At 36.5% G+C, this 21,230-nt stretch overlaps 2 protein-coding genes and 1 non-coding gene across 3 annotated transcripts; all 3 read left to right on the top strand.

The window, feature by feature from the left end:
* The first annotated feature begins 2,126 nt into the window (after nucleotides 1–2,126).
* Trnas-gga (transfer RNA serine (anticodon GGA)) lies at nucleotides 2,127–2,200 on the top strand. The gene has a single exon. It is a non-coding gene; the product is annotated as a tRNA-Ser (tRNA).
* A 2,179-nt stretch (nucleotides 2,201–4,379) lies between these two features.
* Nucleotides 4,380–5,173, top strand: LOC145212789 (uncharacterized). Its single transcript, XM_080081038.1, has 5 exons — nucleotides 4,380–4,428; nucleotides 4,508–4,569; nucleotides 4,658–4,810; nucleotides 4,872–4,982; nucleotides 5,058–5,173. The coding sequence occupies exons 1-5, from the start codon at nucleotides 4,380–4,382 to the stop codon at nucleotides 5,154–5,156; spliced, it is 474 nt and encodes a 157-aa protein (XP_079937164.1). The 3' UTR covers nucleotides 5,157–5,173.
* A 59-nt stretch (nucleotides 5,174–5,232) lies between these two features.
* LOC145213053 (uncharacterized) lies at nucleotides 5,233–8,326 on the top strand. The gene is made up of 8 exons (XM_080081296.1): nucleotides 5,233–5,290; nucleotides 5,523–5,728; nucleotides 5,997–6,107; nucleotides 6,171–6,268; nucleotides 7,354–7,545; nucleotides 7,630–7,826; nucleotides 7,892–7,915; nucleotides 8,016–8,326. Exons 2-8 carry the CDS (start codon nucleotides 5,564–5,566, stop codon nucleotides 8,324–8,326), a joined length of 1,098 nt encoding a protein of 365 aa, XP_079937422.1. The 5' UTR covers nucleotides 5,233–5,290; nucleotides 5,523–5,563.
* The last annotated feature ends 12,904 nt before the right edge of the window (nucleotides 8,327–21,230 follow it).

The raw sequence follows: 21,230 nt of genomic DNA, 5'->3' as shown, positions 1-21,230 counted from the left end.
TTCAAAAACGTGTCGATGAATCTTCACATGGTCGACTTGTTATGAGTAATATTTATGTTCGCACTGTTGGTGGTGCATGTAATATGAACGACTTTAGCATACTGCATCAGATATAAAATCACTCCGTATTGAAACTTGACACTTTCTAAGGCCCAATTGCGTTAATGGGGTATGTATTTTGACGACCAAAAGAACTTTTAACAAAACTAATTGTAAAATGCATTATTTTTATAAAATTTGTTTTATAGTGTTGAAAGAGAGCTCCCGGCGACAGGGATATTATTACATATTGTTATTTATAGTTTTGGAAAGCCCAAAATCCTCGACCCTGTTTCCATGGTAATAATGCAATATGTTTTCATCCTTTTGCTTTGGCTATTAAAGTTTAGTGGTAGTTTTGTTAAAAAGACGATTTTTTTTATTTAACACTTAACAGATTTACTTGAATTTAAACCTAACATTAAACAACTGATAAGCAAAGTATATTTGGTATTTCGGTAAACGCGTGAAATACATTAACCCTTACCGACGCACTATGGATGTGAAAATCCAAGATCACCGTACATGACATATATATAAATTTATATATATGTCATGTACGGTGATCTTGGGTTTTCATATATCAACAAAAAGAGAGACCATGCACACAAAAGTAAGAGCGCGGCTATTAGTTAGCCCCAAACAACATTTGTTTGATGAATTTAACTTTTGCAACGGAGTTCCGTTACAATTAAAGTTCGACTTGGTTTGTTTCAATTGAGGGAAAACACAATCACGTCAAAAGTTGATAGATCGCTAAACTAATCACTATTTTTGGATATTAGGTCTTGTAGCGCAGGGATGTCAAACTCAAACTGCTTTGAGGGCCAAAACCAAATCTGTAAGTAAGTTGTAGCGACCCTTGTCGCCTATGTGTTTCTTATAAAGCGCGATGTTTGCCTTTTTCCTTTTGCGCGCAAGATTCTGTCTTTTCACCTTGCACGCGTATAGTGGAGGAGTTTGTGTCTGACGAGGCGTTCCTTCTTTTGCGATTGAAAAAAAACGGGCGCTACAGGTATTACATATGTTAAGTTGAGTTGATTTTGCTTGAAAAAATCGTATCGAAACAGATTAGAGGGCAAAATGAAAAACTGCAGGTTTGTGAGGATTTGAGCACATTTTTGTTCAGGCGTGCCAAATTTCTAAAACAAAGTATTGTTTAAGGACTTAATGTTTCTAGTCCGTGACTGGCCTGACCCCGAGATTCCATTCAGATTCGATGGAGGCATTACACTACTGCACAGAATCCTAGACATACAAGTTAATCACCACGACAATGAGTCAGTCCGAAACAACTTGCGAGATTCGTTTGAAAATGTTTCATGCTTTCTTATGCCTTTTCCTGGAGAAAAGGTTGCCATACGGGGCCATTCCCAAGGAGATCATCTGGATACGACCGGTGCTTGTTTGGTTATTATTAATTAGTGTCAAAACAGGGATTGAATTTGTACAATAACTAACATTTATACAATGGCTGTATTTGTGTTGTTTAAGATTTAAACTCAAAGTTTAAATTTTCCATCGATGCGTTGGTGCGGCAACTGTTTTCACCCGACAAACTTGCAGTGAAGCACATTGCCAGTTGCCCTGTGACAGGAATCGATTTCGTTGATGTTACGTTTGCATACTGGGAAGTATTCCGGAGTGGAAAATTGCCCGTATTCAGTACCATTATGGAGGTATGCTAGATTTCTTTGAAAATTGATATCATTCTTCCCGTAAAATTTACAATTAACGTACATTTCCCGGTAGCTCAAAGGAAATCCACAAAAAAGTGACCAAATTAGCTGATTTGTTTGTCAAGAACAGGTATTAAAGTAATTATTGCCTGCTGTAAGAAAAGGATTAATACTTGTGTTTTTTAAGATGAACATAAATTCATAACTGGGATCAGCCCTGAAGCGTCGATGCAGACCAGCGATCACGGCACACTGCATCGACGCTTCAGGGCTGATCCCAGTTATGAATTTATGTTCATCTTAACTGATACTGGTCATCTGGCGATCCCCTACTACGAAGCTGATATGTGCAGCATACGAGGCAGGCAACGGTGCTTGTGAGTCGACTTTCGGCGGATTCTCCACTGAGCCTGCGTAGCTCGGTTGGTAGAGCGCGAGTCCCGGAAAGACTCCTGTCGTGGGTTCGAATCCCACCGCAGGCTAGATTTTTCTAGCCTACGCCTTGCCATATGGTGGTGAATGCTTAGTGACCGGCTGATTCGGTATGACGCCTTTAATGGGCCTGGCGTACTGTGATTTACTTGTGTTTTTGTTTGTTATTGTCGGGTAGTTGCCGGCACCCAATTGCGACAATAAAACCTATCGTATCGTTCTGCCACTAGCGAATGGATTGATGGCTATACAACTGGCATTTTACAAAACGTCAACACGCTAGTGATAGCGTTGTTATAATATTTTTTGTCATCTCATCGAATCCGTCAAAAACAACCTCAATCCCGGGATCCCGAGAAATCCCGGGATTTTATTCATTTTTTGTTAAATTTATAATGTTAGTTTGTTTGTTTCATATTTAATTTCAGTGGGCCGGCTAAGCATAAATGCAATATGTTCACGAGGCCGCCGTCGAGCTGTCTGTTATGCTCGAACTTAAATGAATATTTTTTTGTTAAATCTTTTTTAAAATTATAAATCTTTTTTTTTAATTGAAAACAGTTTTCGATTTAGTCGGTTGGTGAGTCCTATTGTGTTCAACCCATTGGGTTCCAATGGGTTAGGGCAATGCCGTTCAAGTTTCTTGTTCAGGGAAACACAAGCTACTGAGATAGGATTAGAACCCACAACCTTGAGACAAGTCGATGGCGCTATAACCACTCGGCCGTCTTGGCATTGTTACAAATTGCCAGATTTTTACCAATTGGAGAGCTATAGCGCTAATTTGACAAACTGGAGAGCTATAACGTGGGTTCTAACATTGTTGTACTGTTCGCAACAACAGTACTATTTATCATTCCTGTTTGAATTGTTACAAAAAACCTCGGGGAACCCTTTAATTCACGGAAACCCTGTGGATGTCGCACCTCTTGTTGAAGAGTGCGACTAAAAAAAGCATTCAATTTTTGTCCCGGGATAAAAAAATTTGCTGAAATTGTCCGGGATTCCCGGGATTCCCGGGATCCCGGTAAAGAAACTCTAGTTCAGTGGTTCTTAACCTTTTTGCTGTGGTTTCCCACTAAAGTCAATTACCAACTTCGAATTTCCCCATCTGTTATTTTTATAATCATGTTTACAAATTCTTTAAACGTTAAAAAAAATTCTTTAAATGAAAGAATTTTGTGGAGCGATTTGGTCTGGACCCTAAAGGTATACTACAATCTTATTTAGTTTAAAAAATGCTATTGTGAGAGAATAAACTTTTTGGAATACTGAAGAGTCTGCTCTGCTTGTATTAGTCATTTATCACATCACAATCAACAAAGGAAAGGCTTTTTTTGCGCACAATAGCAAAGCCATTGATTGGTTTTAGTCTTCTCTGTGATGTAACAAACGGCCTTTGAATTTGAATGTGTCTTGTAAAAATTGTAATTGTTTTGCTAACGTTTTTGCGGTTTCCTGTCAAAATATCCAATTTAATGACAAAAAACTCCTCAGTGACAAATCATAGTGTAAGCGATTTGAAAAAAACTCGACTTTTTACCAAATCAAATTCTCAAAACAGAAATGTAAATATTTTGTTTAGTCCAACTCACTCGATACAAAAATGAATACCATTTTTAAAAGTACAATTAATAAAGATTTTTGCCATAAACTCTAGATCAGGGGCGGGCAACATACGGCCCGCGGGCCGGATCCGGCCCGCGACGGGATTTTGAGCGGCCCGCAGACAGTTTCTGGTCTTACATGATAATGTGGCCCGCGACCACAATCTGCCGCAATCCCCCACTACTTGCTTACTATGTCAAATTATAGTTGTAACGGACAGTAACGCTCCCCAATAGCAAAAAACTTTCCCGCCGTTGTTACCATTGCACCATACATCCATTGTTACGACATAACTGCCGACCTTGTGTGTGGCCTGCTTTCACGGTTTCCTTTGTTTCCACACGTGTAGCCTAGTTAGTGTTTCAGCAGTATCCAAGTCTGTGGTGTATGCATTAAATTTGCTGTGGTGAATAATTTTATGTTATATCAGTTAGATTGTTTGGACTGTACTGTAATTGTGACGTTCTTGATTGTATTTGGTTTAGGTGGTCAAAAATCCGTTTTAAATCACTGGATAAATAGGCGATTAATGTATCGATTTAGGAATCCGGCCCGCCAAGTACTTCATTTTCCCATATCAGGCCCGCCGACTGGAGAAGTTGCCCGCCCCTGCTCTAGATTATGGATGTTCAAGATCAAGAAGAAGAGAAACCGACAGTTGCACAAAAAAGTAAATTATTAACAAGGACTTAAAAAATACTATTTAAAGCTTATGTGCGTAGGACAACGCTAACATGCACGTTTTACAGGAAAGTCAATTTCTAATGAAAAGCTACCAAGCAAAGAGGTTACAGTCAAGCAGCAAACAGCTGTAAGTCTCTTAACCTTAAGCCTATTAGCTTTGCAACAATATATATTTCAAAGAATTGGTTGAAGGATTACATATTTTTGCACAGCAGCATTACAAGTATGAAAAAACGATAGAACAAACTGTTGGAGATAAAGGAGCAAAACTTACTGTTGGTGGATGTATTGTTGATATTCCACCTGGCGCATTAAACGACGACGTCAAAATCTCATTAAAAGCATCGTATGGAAATCCACTCGAAAAAGTGGGCTTAAATCTATTCCTTTTTACTTTTTGTTCAAAATTAAACCTTGTTTGTTTTGCAGGTTGAACTAACTCCTGTGCTTAAATGCAAGCCTGATGGCCTTACGTTTGAAAAGCCCGTGACTATTATGCTTCAGACTTGCTACGTTGCAGATGACAACGAACTGATAAAGGTTTGCTGGTTAAAATGTTTAGAAAAATATTCAAATTAGAAAACGTATACTTACACATTTTATGCGGGTATCAAGATACAAACCAGGAAGGAGGGGGACTCATGGAAGCCATTAACAAAAGTTAACCACAGCACTGATAAGTACATTACGTTCGAAACATATCATTTTTCATAGTATGTTAAATTACAAAACTAAAAACAACCTTGAGTTGACCACGTGATTTAGTTTTAGAACGGTGAGAAATATTTCACAACAAACCGAATACACTGTCATTGGGGAGGTTCCAAGCACTCCACAACAGCCTCATGGTGAGAAGTAACACTAAAGTTTAATTATAATTATCGATCACAAAGGTTTTGTGGTTTTCAAGACAGAAAATTGTTTTACTATTGTTGTTATGTGTACTATTCGTACTGTTTTAGAGTCATCGAAAATTCCAAAATGAAATCTGTCGTTTTATGTCCTGTTTTAAATGTATGCAAACGTACGTGATTCAAATAGCTGACGATATGTACTGTAAAAAACAGTGCTATTTTACAGGTGGTACAGAAGACCATTCTCAGAAAAGAAACAAAGTGACAATGCATCGAAATATGCAGCTGGCCGAACCATTTTTGAAAACAGTTTCGAAAGTTTTTGCATGTGAAGGCGGGAAGTTGGAAATCAATGGATGTTTATTGCAAATTCCTCCAGATGCATTAAAGAAAAGCGTATGCATTACTATCACTACATATACTTGTGAGAAGGTTAGTTCTAATTTTTTGAATATGGTTGTATAGTAGAAAAAATGGCTCAAATTTTTAACGTTACTTGCAAAAATTAGTATTTCACAAATCGAGCCACTGCGACATATATCACTACAATGAAGTCAACTGTTTCTACGCAGAGTCACAACGCTTTATAATACGGTGTAACAGCAGCGCGTTTAGTTATAATTCATCAAATGTGTTGTGCGTAATACTAAAGTTAGTTCAGACACTATAGCATTTTTGTGTTTGTTGTAACTACATATAGTTTGACATCTCTCCACGCATAAGATGTGGTCCAGCTGGTTTAAAGTTCAACAGAAATGTCACTATTACACTGCCTATTATTCATCATGAAAACGATGTGAAGTCGGCTAAGGTATTTTAGTGATGATATAAAAGTATATACTTTGGCAACATTTAAAAAGTCTTTCATTTTTAGGTCAAGTACTGTAACCAAGGATGTAGTTGGACGACATTAACAGATTCAGCTAAAATTACCAATGGAATGATCTCGTTTGATACGATCCACTTTACTGAGTATGTTTTAATGTTAGGACTCATCAAGCATAGCACAGTGAAATGAACAAACCCTGCCATAATTAGTGACCACTGCATCTGCACCGATTTCTATTGCCATCGGCAGTACCGAACCAAATACCGATGCATTTCTAAACTGATGAAATGTGCGTTATACTTCCGTTTTAGACAGAAAAAACTCAAAATGTCGCTTGACATCGACTTTTCTCCATACGTTATTGCAACACAATCTCTTGTGTGGATACAGAAAGTTTGTAAGACTGACAGTCGATAACGAGTCAAACACATTTTTTTTCATTTTTCATTTTTTCCGATTTTAGCGCTTCAAAAAAAATCTTTAGCGCTTCCAGCGGAAAAATCGATTATGTTTCACAGGTTATCGGCTTGTGTATGTCTGCAATGTAAAAGTTTTTTAGCCGTCTTTATTGTTGTGCTGCGGTAAAACGAAACCACCTAATTTTATATATGAAAGAAATTTACACGTCGTACACTAATATGCATTAGTGTCACAAAAGATTCGCTTAATCAATTGATTTCAAGTGCTAAAAGATTTGCAGACAAAATATTGAGCCAGATTTATTTTGTTACAATTTAACGCAAACAATGTTAAAATGTGTTCACTGGCGGCAGACAATACAACACGTTTATATTCCGTTGTTCTGATACGTTAAGGCAGTGGTTCTTAACCTTTTTTCCTTGCTGCACCCCTTTCAAATCACCAACCAATTTTCGCACCCCCTTTCAAATCACTAACCAATTTTCGCACCCCCTTTCAAATCACTAACCAATTTTCGCTCCCCCTTCTGTAATTGCTTAAATAGAATAGACCTAACCAACCTTAATGATTCAGCATCCCTGCACCCCCTAGGAACAGTTCTCGCACCCCAGGTTAAGAACCCCTGCGTTAAGGTTTGTAAAGTTTCGGGTACTGATATCGGATTACACAGCACGATCATCAGCCCGCCCCAATAGTCACAAACATAATTCGAGCCACGCTATGCAGACAACGAAAGAGTTTTTTTTATCTTGACCTTTTTACTTTATACCGTATGTAAACAATAACCAACGAAATATATTTATGTTAGGTTTAAAGCTGAATCAGAACGCTCAATTTTAAACAAGCGAAAATGGATGCAGTTTGAAATGCGACAACCAGCAAGAGATGATTTGAACCAAATGATTCTAACTTGTTTTATTGGTGACAGTCTGAAAATCATTTCAGACAGTGACGAGTATAAATGCTGCTCTCCTGTTCATAAAGACAATTTCCAAATGAGGTAAGTGTAAGTGTTTGCCAGAAAAGTTTGTGACTGAATAGTACTTTTACATGAAACATGTAAACAAACTAGATCTTTAAACAGGAACTCTGATGACCCTGTCACATTAAATGTAACTTGTGACGATGACCAGTCAATTGCCACGAGGCAAAAGGAAATTTTTGAATGTAACATTGCATTGCTCCATTACATGATACCAAACAGTGGCATTGAAATTTGTTACAGCGTACAATGCTGTAGGATGCTTCAGATAATAACCGATGAACGTTTTTTCAATCCAGGTAATGATTGTAATGCAGGATCAAATGTTATTATCAAACAAAAAATATTGTCATTTTTTCAACAGCATTTACAAGTGTACCAGTCAAAGGTAGGAAAATATTTGAAGCACTTCTCTTCTTAAGAAGAGCTTAATTAAGCTTTTACACTACAGTGTATATTGCGTAATTTGCAAATGTTGTATAACTTAGATCAAGTTAAATCAGAGTTGCTTAAAATCTCAAGAAGAGTTTGTAACGATCAGTGGAATGAGTTTGCGAGAAGATATCTAGAAATTGCGGAAAAGGACATGGATAACTCAAGATTTGACAACCCTGATAACATTGAGGCACGCCGACTATTTATTCTAGCATGCTGGCAAGAACACAGTAGGATATTACTAAAAAATCAAGATATTGATTATCTCGGTATTTTGGTATATATTGTAAGTGGAAACGATGAACAAAAGCTCCAACAACTTATTGACAGCTTTATCAGAAGAATGGGTCAAAACATCTCATAGATCGTTCAACTTATAAATGTGTGAATTGGATGACGAATTTTACGATTGAGTGCTGCTCAGGTCAACTTGACTAAAAAGATTTGATCACTACGGGAACCTACACGTTTTTAGATTTTAGCATCAAGCAAAACCAAACCAAAAAATTGCATGTATGGTTTCTGCACCATATATAAACTAAAATGATTGTCGTGGATAGTAATTTAGAAAAAGCAATATTGCTAAAAACTAGTTCATACAACAAGAATTTGTTTTTTCTATGCCATATACTAAAAAATTAAAATGTATCAATCTGACCATACCCGAGTTCAATTTATATATCTTCTACAAAGGAAAGCGTGTGCGGACAGAGGACCACATACTTTTCAGTGGGAAAAGTTAATTTCACGTAGTTATTCTGTCATAATGTATCACACTAAACATATGTAAAAATCTGATTGTTTATGTTTTTGCACATTTTGTTCGTGCTTTTTATGCTTTCCTTCTGTCGTGAAATCTATTCATTAAATCTACTTTGTTTTAGTAATCGTGCTTTATTAGTGTGTTCACTTTTGTTGTTAATAGTCACTGCAATAAAATTGGCCTTTCCCGTTCAGCACCGGATTTCCCTTCAAGCACAATAGGTAGCCTTTGACATTTAATGTGTTTCGTGGCTGTGAGCTTGTTCTTTCTTTGTTTCCTGTCATACAGAAACGGCCAGAATGTGAACTATTGTTAGATTTATCGTTGGTGATTTTTATGGCAAGTTTTTAGCAAGAATCTATGTCGTGGACAAGTGAAACCCTAAAAAAAAACAATTGTAGTGTTTTATTGCCAGGATACAACAGTACAACCACAAAGCAAGTGCGCGTAAATAGAATGACCTCCAAGGTTGAGGTCAGGTACAAAAAAGTAGTAGAATAGTAAAAAAATAGTATAATGTAGTAGCAAACCACTCAAGCGTAAGCGTATAATTACGTCATAATTTCACTAAATAATGACATATTTTATTTGTATAAAATTTTGTTGAATGATATATAGATGTTAAATAAATGTAAATAAAACATTTTTTGCCGATCTGAGCGCAAATTAAGATGTTTTTTTGTTAATATATACGTATCAATTTCGAATATTTAACTAAATCAATAAACAACAAACAGAGAAGAATCTGTGCAAAGTATCTTTGTAATGTCTGGATATGTTGTTTGCCTTAGCCAATGTTTATCATGAAGTTATGTTAAAATTTTTACATGGCGTAGTGTAAAGATACTCAATATTCAATAAATGTTCAGTGTACACAAGACTTGTGGATACAATATGGGTACAGTTTGATAAACGCTAAAACAAGTCAGTAAATTGTCAAATTTGCCGATAATTTGGTACAAACAATCACAGCACGCCAGGCCCATTTAAGACATTTTAAAATATCTAGCTTGTGACGGGATTCGAATTCACGACAGAAGTCTTTGTGGGGTTTGCGCTCTACCTAGGCTATTAAGCTTTGACTTAACTTGCAAATTTAAATGAACCAACCAAACAGCACACAATTTACACAAAAGCAGATCCAATAACTTTTAGAGCATGTATATCAAGGGTCATCAAACTATGGCCCGCGGGCCCATTTTTCTGCCAAATCCAGTACGTGGAATTGATATTACCTAGTTTCATAAGATTACAATGCTCAGGATTAATCCAAAGCCAGTCTGTTAAGTCACACACAAGACTACAAGTGGTAATTGTGCGCCAACAATTGCCTTCTTTCGTTATTTGTGACGTAATATGTAAGGATTCCACATGAGATGGGACTAACCCAGGGGTCGCCAACCTGCGGCTCCGGAGCCGCATGCGGCTCTTTGATCCCTCTAATGCGGCTCAGGTTTTGAAATTACCAAATGTTTGAAACATTTCATTTCAAAATCTGTGACGATTATGCCGGAACAAAAGTCGAAAATATAGCGTAACCGCTTCTAGTAAATAGCCACAGCCGCGCTTATCATGAAACTAAAAGAAGTAAACTGGCGGCGCGAAAGTTGTTAAATACTGTTTTGGTTTGCAGTGTGTGTGCCCGCGCAACAATAGTTGTTTGAAATTGTTATGAAACAAGCGTATTAAACAAAGAAATAAAAATTAGCGTCTGAAGAAAACGGAACATTTAACGCCACATGGGGAGATTAATTTGCATTTACTGTTGATAAGGCTGTTTTTGTGCCCAATAATATGCAATTAGAAACTAGCTAACAACAAAAAGTTTAATGTCGTAAAAAACGCTTATGAAGTTACATTTAATATTTTATTACGACTTTGTGGCTCCTAGTGTTTTATTTACTATGTGAAACTGGTTCGAATGGCTTCTTGAGTGGTAAAGGTTGGCGACCCCTGGACTAACCATACAACAGTCGCATCACCAGGTTTTACATGGGATTGTAGAAAGACCATAATTGGCACCCCCATCAAATCGTCTCGCGAGTTAAGTTTGGAAAGACGGCGCTAGGACACGTTAAGTTTGCGGACTGCGTGAATCATTATTAAACTTATCCGGCCGGCGGTAAAAAAGTTTGGTGACCCCTGATCTATATGAATAACTTACGAATGACATTCTTCTGATGTGAAATGCATACCTAACATATCAGTTTTCTGCTGTTCACATGTTGATAAATATTGAACAAGAATAAGATTTACTGGTCTTCACCCACGGGTAGACTTGTCAAAAGAAAAGCATTTTTTAACTGTAGCGTTCCGTGAACTCACCGGGTAGAGCTACTAACACCACACCAGAGCTGAATTATTTATTTAGCAGCTGCTGAAGAGGGGTAGGGTTAGAATGTAAGTTTTAAAAAATGTACAATAGAAACTAAATTGTATTGAATTTTGAATGCGATTACCTTACCCCGACCCCTAAACCACCGTAAGCATTTTTTAGAGGTATATCTTTTAAAATGGGTAACAGTGAACTTTCCGCCACCTGTCGAAAATAAGCTAAATGTGTGTCTTCCGTAAGGTATGGTGTTTTATGATTTTCCAAACCCAACCGGGTTCTAAGCGCGGAACATAACAAGAGGAAATCAAGAAACGCTATTTCAATATTCAGTAGATAAAATCAATAAATACCACGGCATTTATGCTTTTGTTCAGATGTTATACATCGACTTATTATTAAAAGCGACTTATTATTTCATTTATGCAACGCTGCTTTTGTTAAGATGTTATGCATTGACTTATTTTTTGGAATGTATCAATTCCCGCAAAAAAGCAACTGTGTAACAAATGCGAAAATCGACCTATAGTCTGCGATAGTTAGTGCATGCCTAAAGTAAAAGAGACTTTGCGGTGATAATCGAAACATCTTTTAAATATTTAAAAGCCTTCTTAAATTTCGCATCGACTCAGGTCAAAAAATTAAAAAGTCTCCTTCTTGAATTACTGCTGGAATATCAGGTACGTCAACAACGTAAAACGATATTCCTGGGATAAACAATACCGTGATGCGAAATCTTTTGCGTCCACAAAATCGACAAGTAATGCGATATAGGCTATCTTTTTGAACACACAAATTATTTTAAGATAGACACAAAGGGTAACAACAAAAAAGGTCGATTTAATTTCAGCAAAGTCATGTAATTACATCTCCCTTTTGCCATAGGTTGAAATTTTAGGATGCCTTTTTATTGACTGATTCTACCTTTGGCATCAGTATTTCACAAAATCGAGTAAACCGCGTTTCTTTACTATTAGATGACTTACATCGTTTTCCTTCAATTAATCTAGGCAAGTTAAATGCTTTCGAGCGAGCATATTTACTGGAAAATCTTTCTTGAAAGTTTTATGAAAAGAGAAGGCAAGCATTGACATTTTGAGGAGCTATTTTTATAGGGCAAAATACAATGCATGATTTCATTTTTTTTTCAAATCATTGCCACATTGTCTTGTACTTTACTTGTTTCTCTTGGCGATACAGGGTGGTATTTTTGAAGAAGAAAAAAACTTTACACCTTTAAGTAATAATATACTTTGCAATTACAGATGACTATATAGTCGCTTTGTTAACTTAAATGTAAGTATTGCTGGCTGTGTTTGCGTTTCAACGAAATTACAAACAGTGCGCAAGTCTAGGGTTAAAAGAACCCAAGTTAGAAGTACCCCAAGTTTTGTACATCAACAGCTTGCAAACGGTTTTGGTAAAATTCTTTGGCGAAAACAATAAGATGTTACGAGAATGAAATCTGAAATAACATCTAAAATCAACCTATAGTCTTAGACAGCGAGTTTAACATAAAAGTTTGTGACGAACATTTTAATTTGTGAGCACAAATCCCATTTAATTCTTGCAAGATAGTAATAATAAATCAAAAATGCGTTTGAACAATATGATGATTTTGATTGACTTTTAAATTTGTTGTACAATATGCCGAAAACTGAGTAGAACAATTCCTTGCCGGTAACGCGACCTTAATTGACGTTAATACATAAAGGCCAATTGTCCGCATTTTGTAAGAGCTGTACGCACACGTCAATTACGCTCAGTGCCTTAAGGTCACATTTCACACAGGAAGTAAAATGTTTTGCTGACAGTTAGAGGGCCATTAGTGACGAATAAAGGTGACTTGTTCCCCTGTAAGCAAGTTTCGTATATAGCTTAGTTTCTGTTTAAATTGGACTACAAGGCAGAAAGTATGTTTTATCGAATTTGTTTTGGTAACCAGAGACTTTTCTCTGATTAGGATGCGTGATTTTTGTTTGATTGAAACCACCATGCAATCGTGTCGTCCTCACTCCTCGTATTATTAGTTACTGTACCGGTTGTATTGTAGTGCAGTAAAATTCAAAATGATCATTGAAAAAAACAACCATAATAATAAAAAAGTAAACTGTTCCCCTGTGTCCTGTAAAAATGTAATGTTATAGTTTAGGGGACTTTAACAAACACATTGTTTAAAAAATTAAAGACGTCAAATGTCTGATCAATTTGAAGTTTCGAAAGACTTCGTTGGGGACGCAAAGACAAATGAGGAGGAAGAAATTCTATCAAATTTGGAAGAGATGGGATTTACCGAACATCAAATTCGCGTAGCGGCTGAAAATATCGGTAAGTGTAGGGCTCCTTCAAAAAAAGATGCACTGAAGTTTAATCACACTGAAACATTTGCCTACAGCACAGTGGTTTCTGCCTTATTGAACAAGCCTCGCACATTAAAAACACTTTAGTACTTTACTTGCATTGTGAAGATCTGTTCTATTTTGCGCAACTTGCTGAAACAAAAGTAAATCGTATCGTGAACGCGCATATCACGCGAGAAGAAATAGAAACGCCCTCTAAAGTCCTCCAACAAATTATCCACGCAAATACATGTTGGAATCTTGTTTGAGCTAACAGATCGAAATGTGCAGACGGGCGGAGATGGTTTCTACATGAACGCATTGCGTTAACTACTGCATTGTCAAAGCACGTGATTTGTGTCTCTATAGCGCGGTCAGAGTTGACAGATCAACTGCTGTTGTTGCCATCGCAGTTTCTGTTTCCAAACTTAAACATTTGTTTGTCCTTATACTTACGTAACTATCTGTCGCCTATGGTTAAGCGAAAGGCGTTTTGCAGAAGCGAATAAGTTTTGACGTTAAACACATGAACTTATCCTTTTTACCCGAATGGCGTATTTTGCGTGACGTCATTCAAAGCCACGATAGCACAATTTTCCCAAATGCAGCTTTCTGCGATGGTTATTTCGTGAAGTTATAAATTTTGATGTGGCGGTAAAAGTATGTGTTACGTCACAGTGACGTCATTGTGCGTCACATATCTGCGCTATGACATAGTTAAACTGAAATAAAGGTTGGTGTATGTGCAGCCATGACGTGTTGTCATAAAAGTGTAACAGGCCCTTAAATGATTCACGTTTAGAGGTCGGTAAACACGTTAAATGTCAAAGCAACTAGCTAGCCGTTAAAAATCCCTAGCCGATAAAAAAACGTCTAAGCGACAAAACAGGCCTTCTCAATGTTATCGACCTTGCGCGGTGCTTTACGAAAGTCAGGAACGAAAAGAACTAAACCACGTTTCCTTATCGGACAAAAATGCCAGCTAATTGTTTCGTCACACAGCGCAATAATTTGCAACACATGTTGTAGTGAGGAAAAGCGGGAATTAATAGATATCAGACAATTACTGGTAAATAAGATGTAACAAAAGCAATTGCTTAGATTCCTATAAAAAATGAACAAAGTCGTTTTTGGAGTAACCCCACACTTTAAAAACCCAATTGGACTTATGTTTTAAAACAAAGAATAGGCTTCAAAGGTTGAACTTTATTAAAAAAATGTATACTTCTGACTTTTAAAAGATTTTATACCAGGGGTCGAACAGGAAATAAACCCGATGATCGAAGCAGTTTGAGCGATTTAATTCATTAAACTCGAACCTTAAGTTACATTTTCTTAACGCGAACCGGAGTTGAACCCCCTTATTTTGTTGGCGTTCAACCTCAGCCGTAAGCGAACCTGTAAAAACGCAGCTTTGTATTATTTGTTGTGATCGGCACTACAAAATTGATGAATACCAAAACAACAAATTACTGCAGAATACGTGAAAAAATTGCAGTGGGGCGTGTCAAAGGGTGTCGCACAATGCACAGTCAAAATCATTTTAAAATCCGTTACGGAGATGGAGATGCCGGCTAGAATCAAACACTGCCGGCCATATGCGCGTGTAAAGTAGCAAACACTAGAAAAACAAAACTTCCAATTAATAAAATGTTTTTAGGTATTGAGATAAACAAAAAAACGATGGAAATTCTGATGGATTACTTGCTCAGCAGTAATAACCCAGGTAATGTAACCATAATATAAAAATAATTAGAACAGAATTTCATTTGTAAAATAGGGTTCAACAAAACTTTGAGGTTATTGGTGTGGAATAAATATTTATCTACTTCACACCTTGAGAGACGTTTTCCGAAAAAAGTGCAACATTTTCTGTGTATATTTCTGTACCTATTTGTGGTGTTACCGAATTGTTCTGACAGCCCCGGAAATGGTTCTTGCAATCTCGGGTCGAAAACCTAATTGATCTCGTACTGCTTATACTTAATTGACCTCAAACTGGTCTCGCTAATTATCAGGGGCGCAAATCCATTTTAAATGTTGGGCGGAACATTTTTTCACTTGTAGAATTTGATGATGTCATAATAATTATGTAAAATGTAATGACGCCACAATACGTCAACACAGGTTAAAAAGAAATGGCCTACTAAATAACAAGGCCATTGAAATCAGCTTTGCGCACGTTTGGGTACATCCTATAACATTGATGTGGTGAGTTTTCTTTCTTTACAGTCGATTAGTTATATCAGTGGTTTCCAAATTGTTTTTGAAACGCTCTCCCCTTATCCCTGTAATTTTCTCGACTACTTGATGTGAAAGCACAAACAAAGAAACAAAAGAAGCTTGTCTAACATCAAAAGTATAAAAGTCTCCCCAAGAAAAAAAATTTGGGTGACATGTTTACCCTTTTCCCCCTGGGATTTGCGCCCGTACTGTTTATTATCTTCTTTAAATCTTTTGGCAACGCTACATGTAGTACACCACATCTCTACACGAAATTGACAAGGACGCAATAATAAAGTAACAACCGTTCGCTAGACAACCACAGGAAAACTGTCTACGTACCGCCGAATTTGTCACACGTGAGATTAGCCAATTTATGAAGCAACAAAAATTTAGGTGATCGGGCACTTTCGGAGGCGGCAATTACTGATTCAGAAAATGTGGCGTGACAAAGTAACACTCTGTAAAATTACAAAAAAGTAACAGTGAAACTAATCAGATCAACAAGAAGTGAAAATATGGGGTCTTGGTAAAATAAAGAAACAAATTTACACATTCCTACCATCCCAGAAACGTCCTTCTTATGTTGGACCATCGGATGCTGGATAAAAAACCTTGTTGGTTTTCAAATGCATGTTGACTTCCCACCCTTTAGCTCTCTTTTGTCGTCAGATTCTTGGCCCCCTCAAGTGCCTGCTCGGTTGGTATCTTCGGTATGTTCTGTGATAGTAACGGCGGCTTGGTACGCCAAAACGTATCTCCGCATCTTGCTGTCGCTTTGTTGATGAAACTTGTCTGTTGCTGCCTTCATCCGGTTATAATGCACGATTTATCGATTGTCAACTCTTTTTTATAGACGTGGTTTACTGAACCACGAATCGCAATTACTCGGTATGGTCCTTTATATGGAGGCTGAACTTCTTACGCTTGCCCTGTGGGATTGTTGGTAATCAAAATAAAATCATGCGGCTGACCGTGTTGCCCCTTGGCGGAAGATGATAAAAAAACGCGCTCTGGCAACATCCTAAAATGTTCGTGTTCGACAGTGATTGATAAGTAGGTTTAAATAGCACAAACAAAACATAAAAAATGTGAAAGAAAACCAAATTGGTGCTTAACGAAATAAACAAAATGGTACGTTAACGAGTACATCGTGCACCCTCATAAACTACTTAATAATGTAAAGTGGCAGATGATTTTGCCGAAGATGGTGCGGGGAAGACAAATGATGAGGAAGAAACTCTATCGAAGCTTGAAGAATTGGGATTTTCCAAACTGCAAATACACGAAGCTGCTGAAAACAATGGTAAGAGGGGAGTAAGGATATCAAGAAATTTGTTCACATTACGGGTATCATGGAGTAAAACTGCTTCGTTTTTCATAATACAAAGTGAACAAATTAAACATATTGTAATTTGTGGCATACACCGGGATATGAGGATGTAATTATGTGATTTTTAGGTTTGGGGCATTTAGGGATTTTCTTAATTTTGCATTATCTCATTTTTGTGGACCATCTAATACAGTGGTTATCAAACTTTTTTGAGCGCGACCCAAATCTGAGCTTTCTCACGACCCAAGCCTCAAACAACAAAAAAAGTATATTTTTTCCTTGTACGAATATTTATTTATCTCCAAGTTCAGTTTCGCATGATTAACTTATCCTATTATTACCCGTGCTATGACGTTACTAGTGCGTAACAGTAAAATTGGACTTGTGCGTAACAGAAAAATTGGAAGGCTATTGTCTGCATACGGTAATGATTGGTTTATTTTACCGTACAACGTGGTTGAGTGAGGCTGTACTTGGCTATGGCTATACTCTGCCATCAAAACTCTCAGAAAACCACTTATAAACCACCACATAAAATGCTTATGATGCAATAATTCAGTCATGATGGAGAATTAAAAATACTTTAAAAATGAAATGAAAAAAGTTCGTTTGGGCAGAACTGGATCACTATAGCGCGACCCATTTTTTGACCCTGCGCGACCCATGTTTAGGTCGCGACCCATACTTTGAGAACCACTGATCTAATAGGTATCGTATTTACCGCCATGCGCAACAAAAGTGTAGCTCATGGAATGGCCGATTTGTAATATTCGAAATATGAACAGGCGTACATGACCTGAGTTTATCTTTCAAATATGACAACTGTCCATGTATGATTAATCAATAACATTTATGGATAAAATCAACTTGAAATAGTGATAATTTTTCGATTGGGAAATTAATCCCGAGACCATAGCATGTGCTACAATGTTCAATGTAGAAATTGCACACAGAGAATTAAAGCCACGCGTTTAGTTGATAAAATGTCATTTCTTTTTAGGTATCAAGATAAACACACAAACGTTGGAAATGTTGACGGATTTCTTGCTCATTAGTTGCGAAACAGGTTAAAAAGATATTTGACATGCAACTTTTAAGTTTAGGTCTTTTTAAATACATTAAAATTGTACACATTTTACGAAGTAATTTTATCACAAAAAACGTTGTTTACAGATTTTTAAAAACCTTTAAAAATATTTGAATAAAGGAAACACTACTTTCCCCACACGGAGCCACCATAAATCGGTTCAAATCATCAGTCCCGACCCTGCGAACAGAACTTCCTATCAAATTAATAATGAGGAAATTAAAAGAATTTTCGGACATCCAGACGTCGCCGATACAGCAGTTTCCATTTACTCATTGGCTGGTGCTTTTCGAAAAGGAAAATCATTTCTCCTCAACTTGTTTCTCCGTTATTTGTGGGCAGATGAAAACAACAAGGTTTGTTAAAAAAGACCGTTTAATGGTAAAATACAAACAGAAAGCAATTAAATAATATTCTAAACAACTGCGTATAACTACAGAGCATAATTCATGGTTATCTGTCTTGAAAATCACATAAACTCTAGTTTCAGTATGCCCTGAAGTAATATTGCCTCTACCATATTGTAAAACTTGCTTTGTTGATGGTTTGGTTCATCTTTTTCTATTCCCACTTTCCCACCAAATACTAATTAAATTTAAATCGCCACATTAGGACGACATATACATAAATCGCCATATTGCATGTATATATTTCGAATGTTGGGTTGTTTTGTTACACATTTGGAAGCTCAAAACTGTTTAGCAAAATGTTTGCCATCAAACCTACAAAATGTATAATAAAACTTTAGGCATATTTTGCCAAAACAAATATTCATTTAAAGATGACTGATCGTGAATGCAGAAATCAAAAGCTGGTTATGATACGAACTACAAGTGATTCAATTAATACAACCCATTTTTCATTAACGGGAACTTCGTAGATTCGAAAATCAAACGTAAGATAAAATAGGCTAGTTACTGCAAATATATTAATAGGGTAATTCGTGGCTTCAGTCAAAAGAGGATGAATTGAACCAGGGATTTGGTTGGAGAGGTGGGCGAGAAAGACACACGCAGGGAATATGGATATGGGATGAACCGTTTTTCCAAGAAACACTAAATGGACGAGTAATGCTCATTTGTAATTTTCCAAAAGTTGTAATTTGTATACAATATTTTCTTGTTTTAAAAACCTAATAAGCTACATTGTCTTTCTCACACCGTACTAAATAGTACAATAATGTTGTATTTTGAAAATAAATAAAATTAGACAAATAAGTGATACTAAACCTAAATAACACATTTATGCGGCAGGCACAGACTTTTAATTTTGTCAAAATTTAACTTTGCATTTTGTTTGTATTTTAATCTGCTTAAAATATTTCTTGTCAACCGATCTGTTAAGTTGGCTACTTAAAGCTGGTTTTCACAGCCCACTATTTCTTCTATTAATCTTTTCTTTGGACAAAAGCAGTTCGACCTTATGCGTTAATACCACTCACATGTTTCATAAATCATTATGCTAATAAAGTTGAGTGCTATAATCGCATAATCACAAACATAACTGCCAAAGAACTTGTGTATTTAGAATACATTGTGCAGACGTTCCAACAATCACTGTTGTCATCATCAGTGCAGGTTTGTCAATCAAGCTGAACACGGTATATAAAGCACTTAGGCATTTCCTAAGTTCTTTGGCAGTTATGTTTATGATTAAGGTACAAAACTTTATTAACAAAATGATTTATAAAACATGTAAGTGGTATCAACGCTTAAGGTCGCGTTGCTTTTGTGTATGTATTCTATATGCACAAGTTCTTTGGCAGTTGTGTTTATGATTAATTTAATCTTCAAGTCCGTGTATATTGTTCCTAAGTTGAGTACCGTTTATTAATTATGGCAGTGTTTAATGTTTATTTCAGGTGGCCATATTTCTGATGGACACTCAGGGTTCGTTTGATCCCAAATCATCAATGAACGACTGTGCAGTTATATTTGCACTGAGTACTTTGATTAGTTCAGTGCAAATATACAATGTATCTCAGCAAGTTCAAGAAGACTCACTTCAACATCTTCAAGTAAATACATGTTATATATATAGTCGTTTATTGCATAAACCGAAAAATGCCATTTGGGAACACTTTTTTGAAGCATTATATGTAACACCTACTCCTACCTCTAAAATTCAATAGCAATTTCTTCGGGAGTTGTTTGGTTGGATTCTATTTTTTTCATATTTGATGTGTAGGCCTACTAGCTTTTTACGCTGCATTTTGTTTTAGCTATTTATTGATTATGGAAAGCTTGCTCAAAGCAAACAAAAAAACCTTCACGAAAAACCATTTCAGGTTAGTGGTATTTTACAAAGGGACAAATGCATTATATACCCTAAATTTTAGTTTTTGAGTCAGTGCTTTTTCGTGAAATGCTTTACATTTTCCCATTAAAATTTAGAAACTCATGTTTCTCGTTCGGGATTGGTCAGATCCAGACTTTTCGTATGACTTGGATGGTGGTGAAAAGTATTTGAACGAAGTCTTTCAAACACAATCAATGCACAAGGATCTAAGTTCTGTGAGGGAAAACATCATCCAGTCTTTCGAGGACGTTTGCTGTTGTTTAATGCCTCATCCGGGTGAAAATGTGGCAGTTAGAGGAGCAAAGCAGGGAAACAATCTCAAATTAAAAGGCATTTGAACTAAGTTATATTTAATTTTGTAAAGATTTGACGAAAACATTTTCGGCGCGACGATCGTTTTGTGCTCAGTCTGGCCCTGCGCTGTTTATTGTCACTCTCTAACTTTTCTTGAAATACACCAAGCGTATTGCCTGTCCTCCGGAAGAATTAAGAACAGAATTAAAAAGTCTGGATAATAAATATGTCCCCAACGTCACGTTTATTCGCTCGATGACGCAATGCACTGCAAAATTATCTAATTCCGCAAATTCGAACGAAATGGCACAGTTGTTCCAAAAACGCTAGCTATAGTCCAACTGCATTTTAGGCATGTGATATGAGCATGCCTTTTATGTCTTATGATATGGTGTAAAACGCGCAAATTTAGGAGTTTAAATTTGAAATGAACTACAATTAGTTTGTTGAAATCTATTTCCAGTTCAAAATCTAGTTCATTTCTTTAGGTTTTTAACGAAATCGTAATTCTAATTCTAATCTCATTTGCAAAAACTGAAAAAAATCTTCTTGTCCAAGTCTGGACGTAACATCAACAGCAATTTGTCATTTACTAATTG

Source organism: Phallusia mammillata, chromosome 2, assembly GCF_965637545.1.
Source record: "Phallusia mammillata chromosome 2, kaPhaMamm4.hap1.1, whole genome shotgun sequence".
Lineage (NCBI taxonomy): Eukaryota > Metazoa > Chordata > Ascidiacea > Phlebobranchia > Ascidiidae > Phallusia > Phallusia mammillata.
The sequence above is the reverse complement of the archived record's forward strand: the minus strand, read 5'-3'. Positions and strand labels throughout refer to the sequence as shown.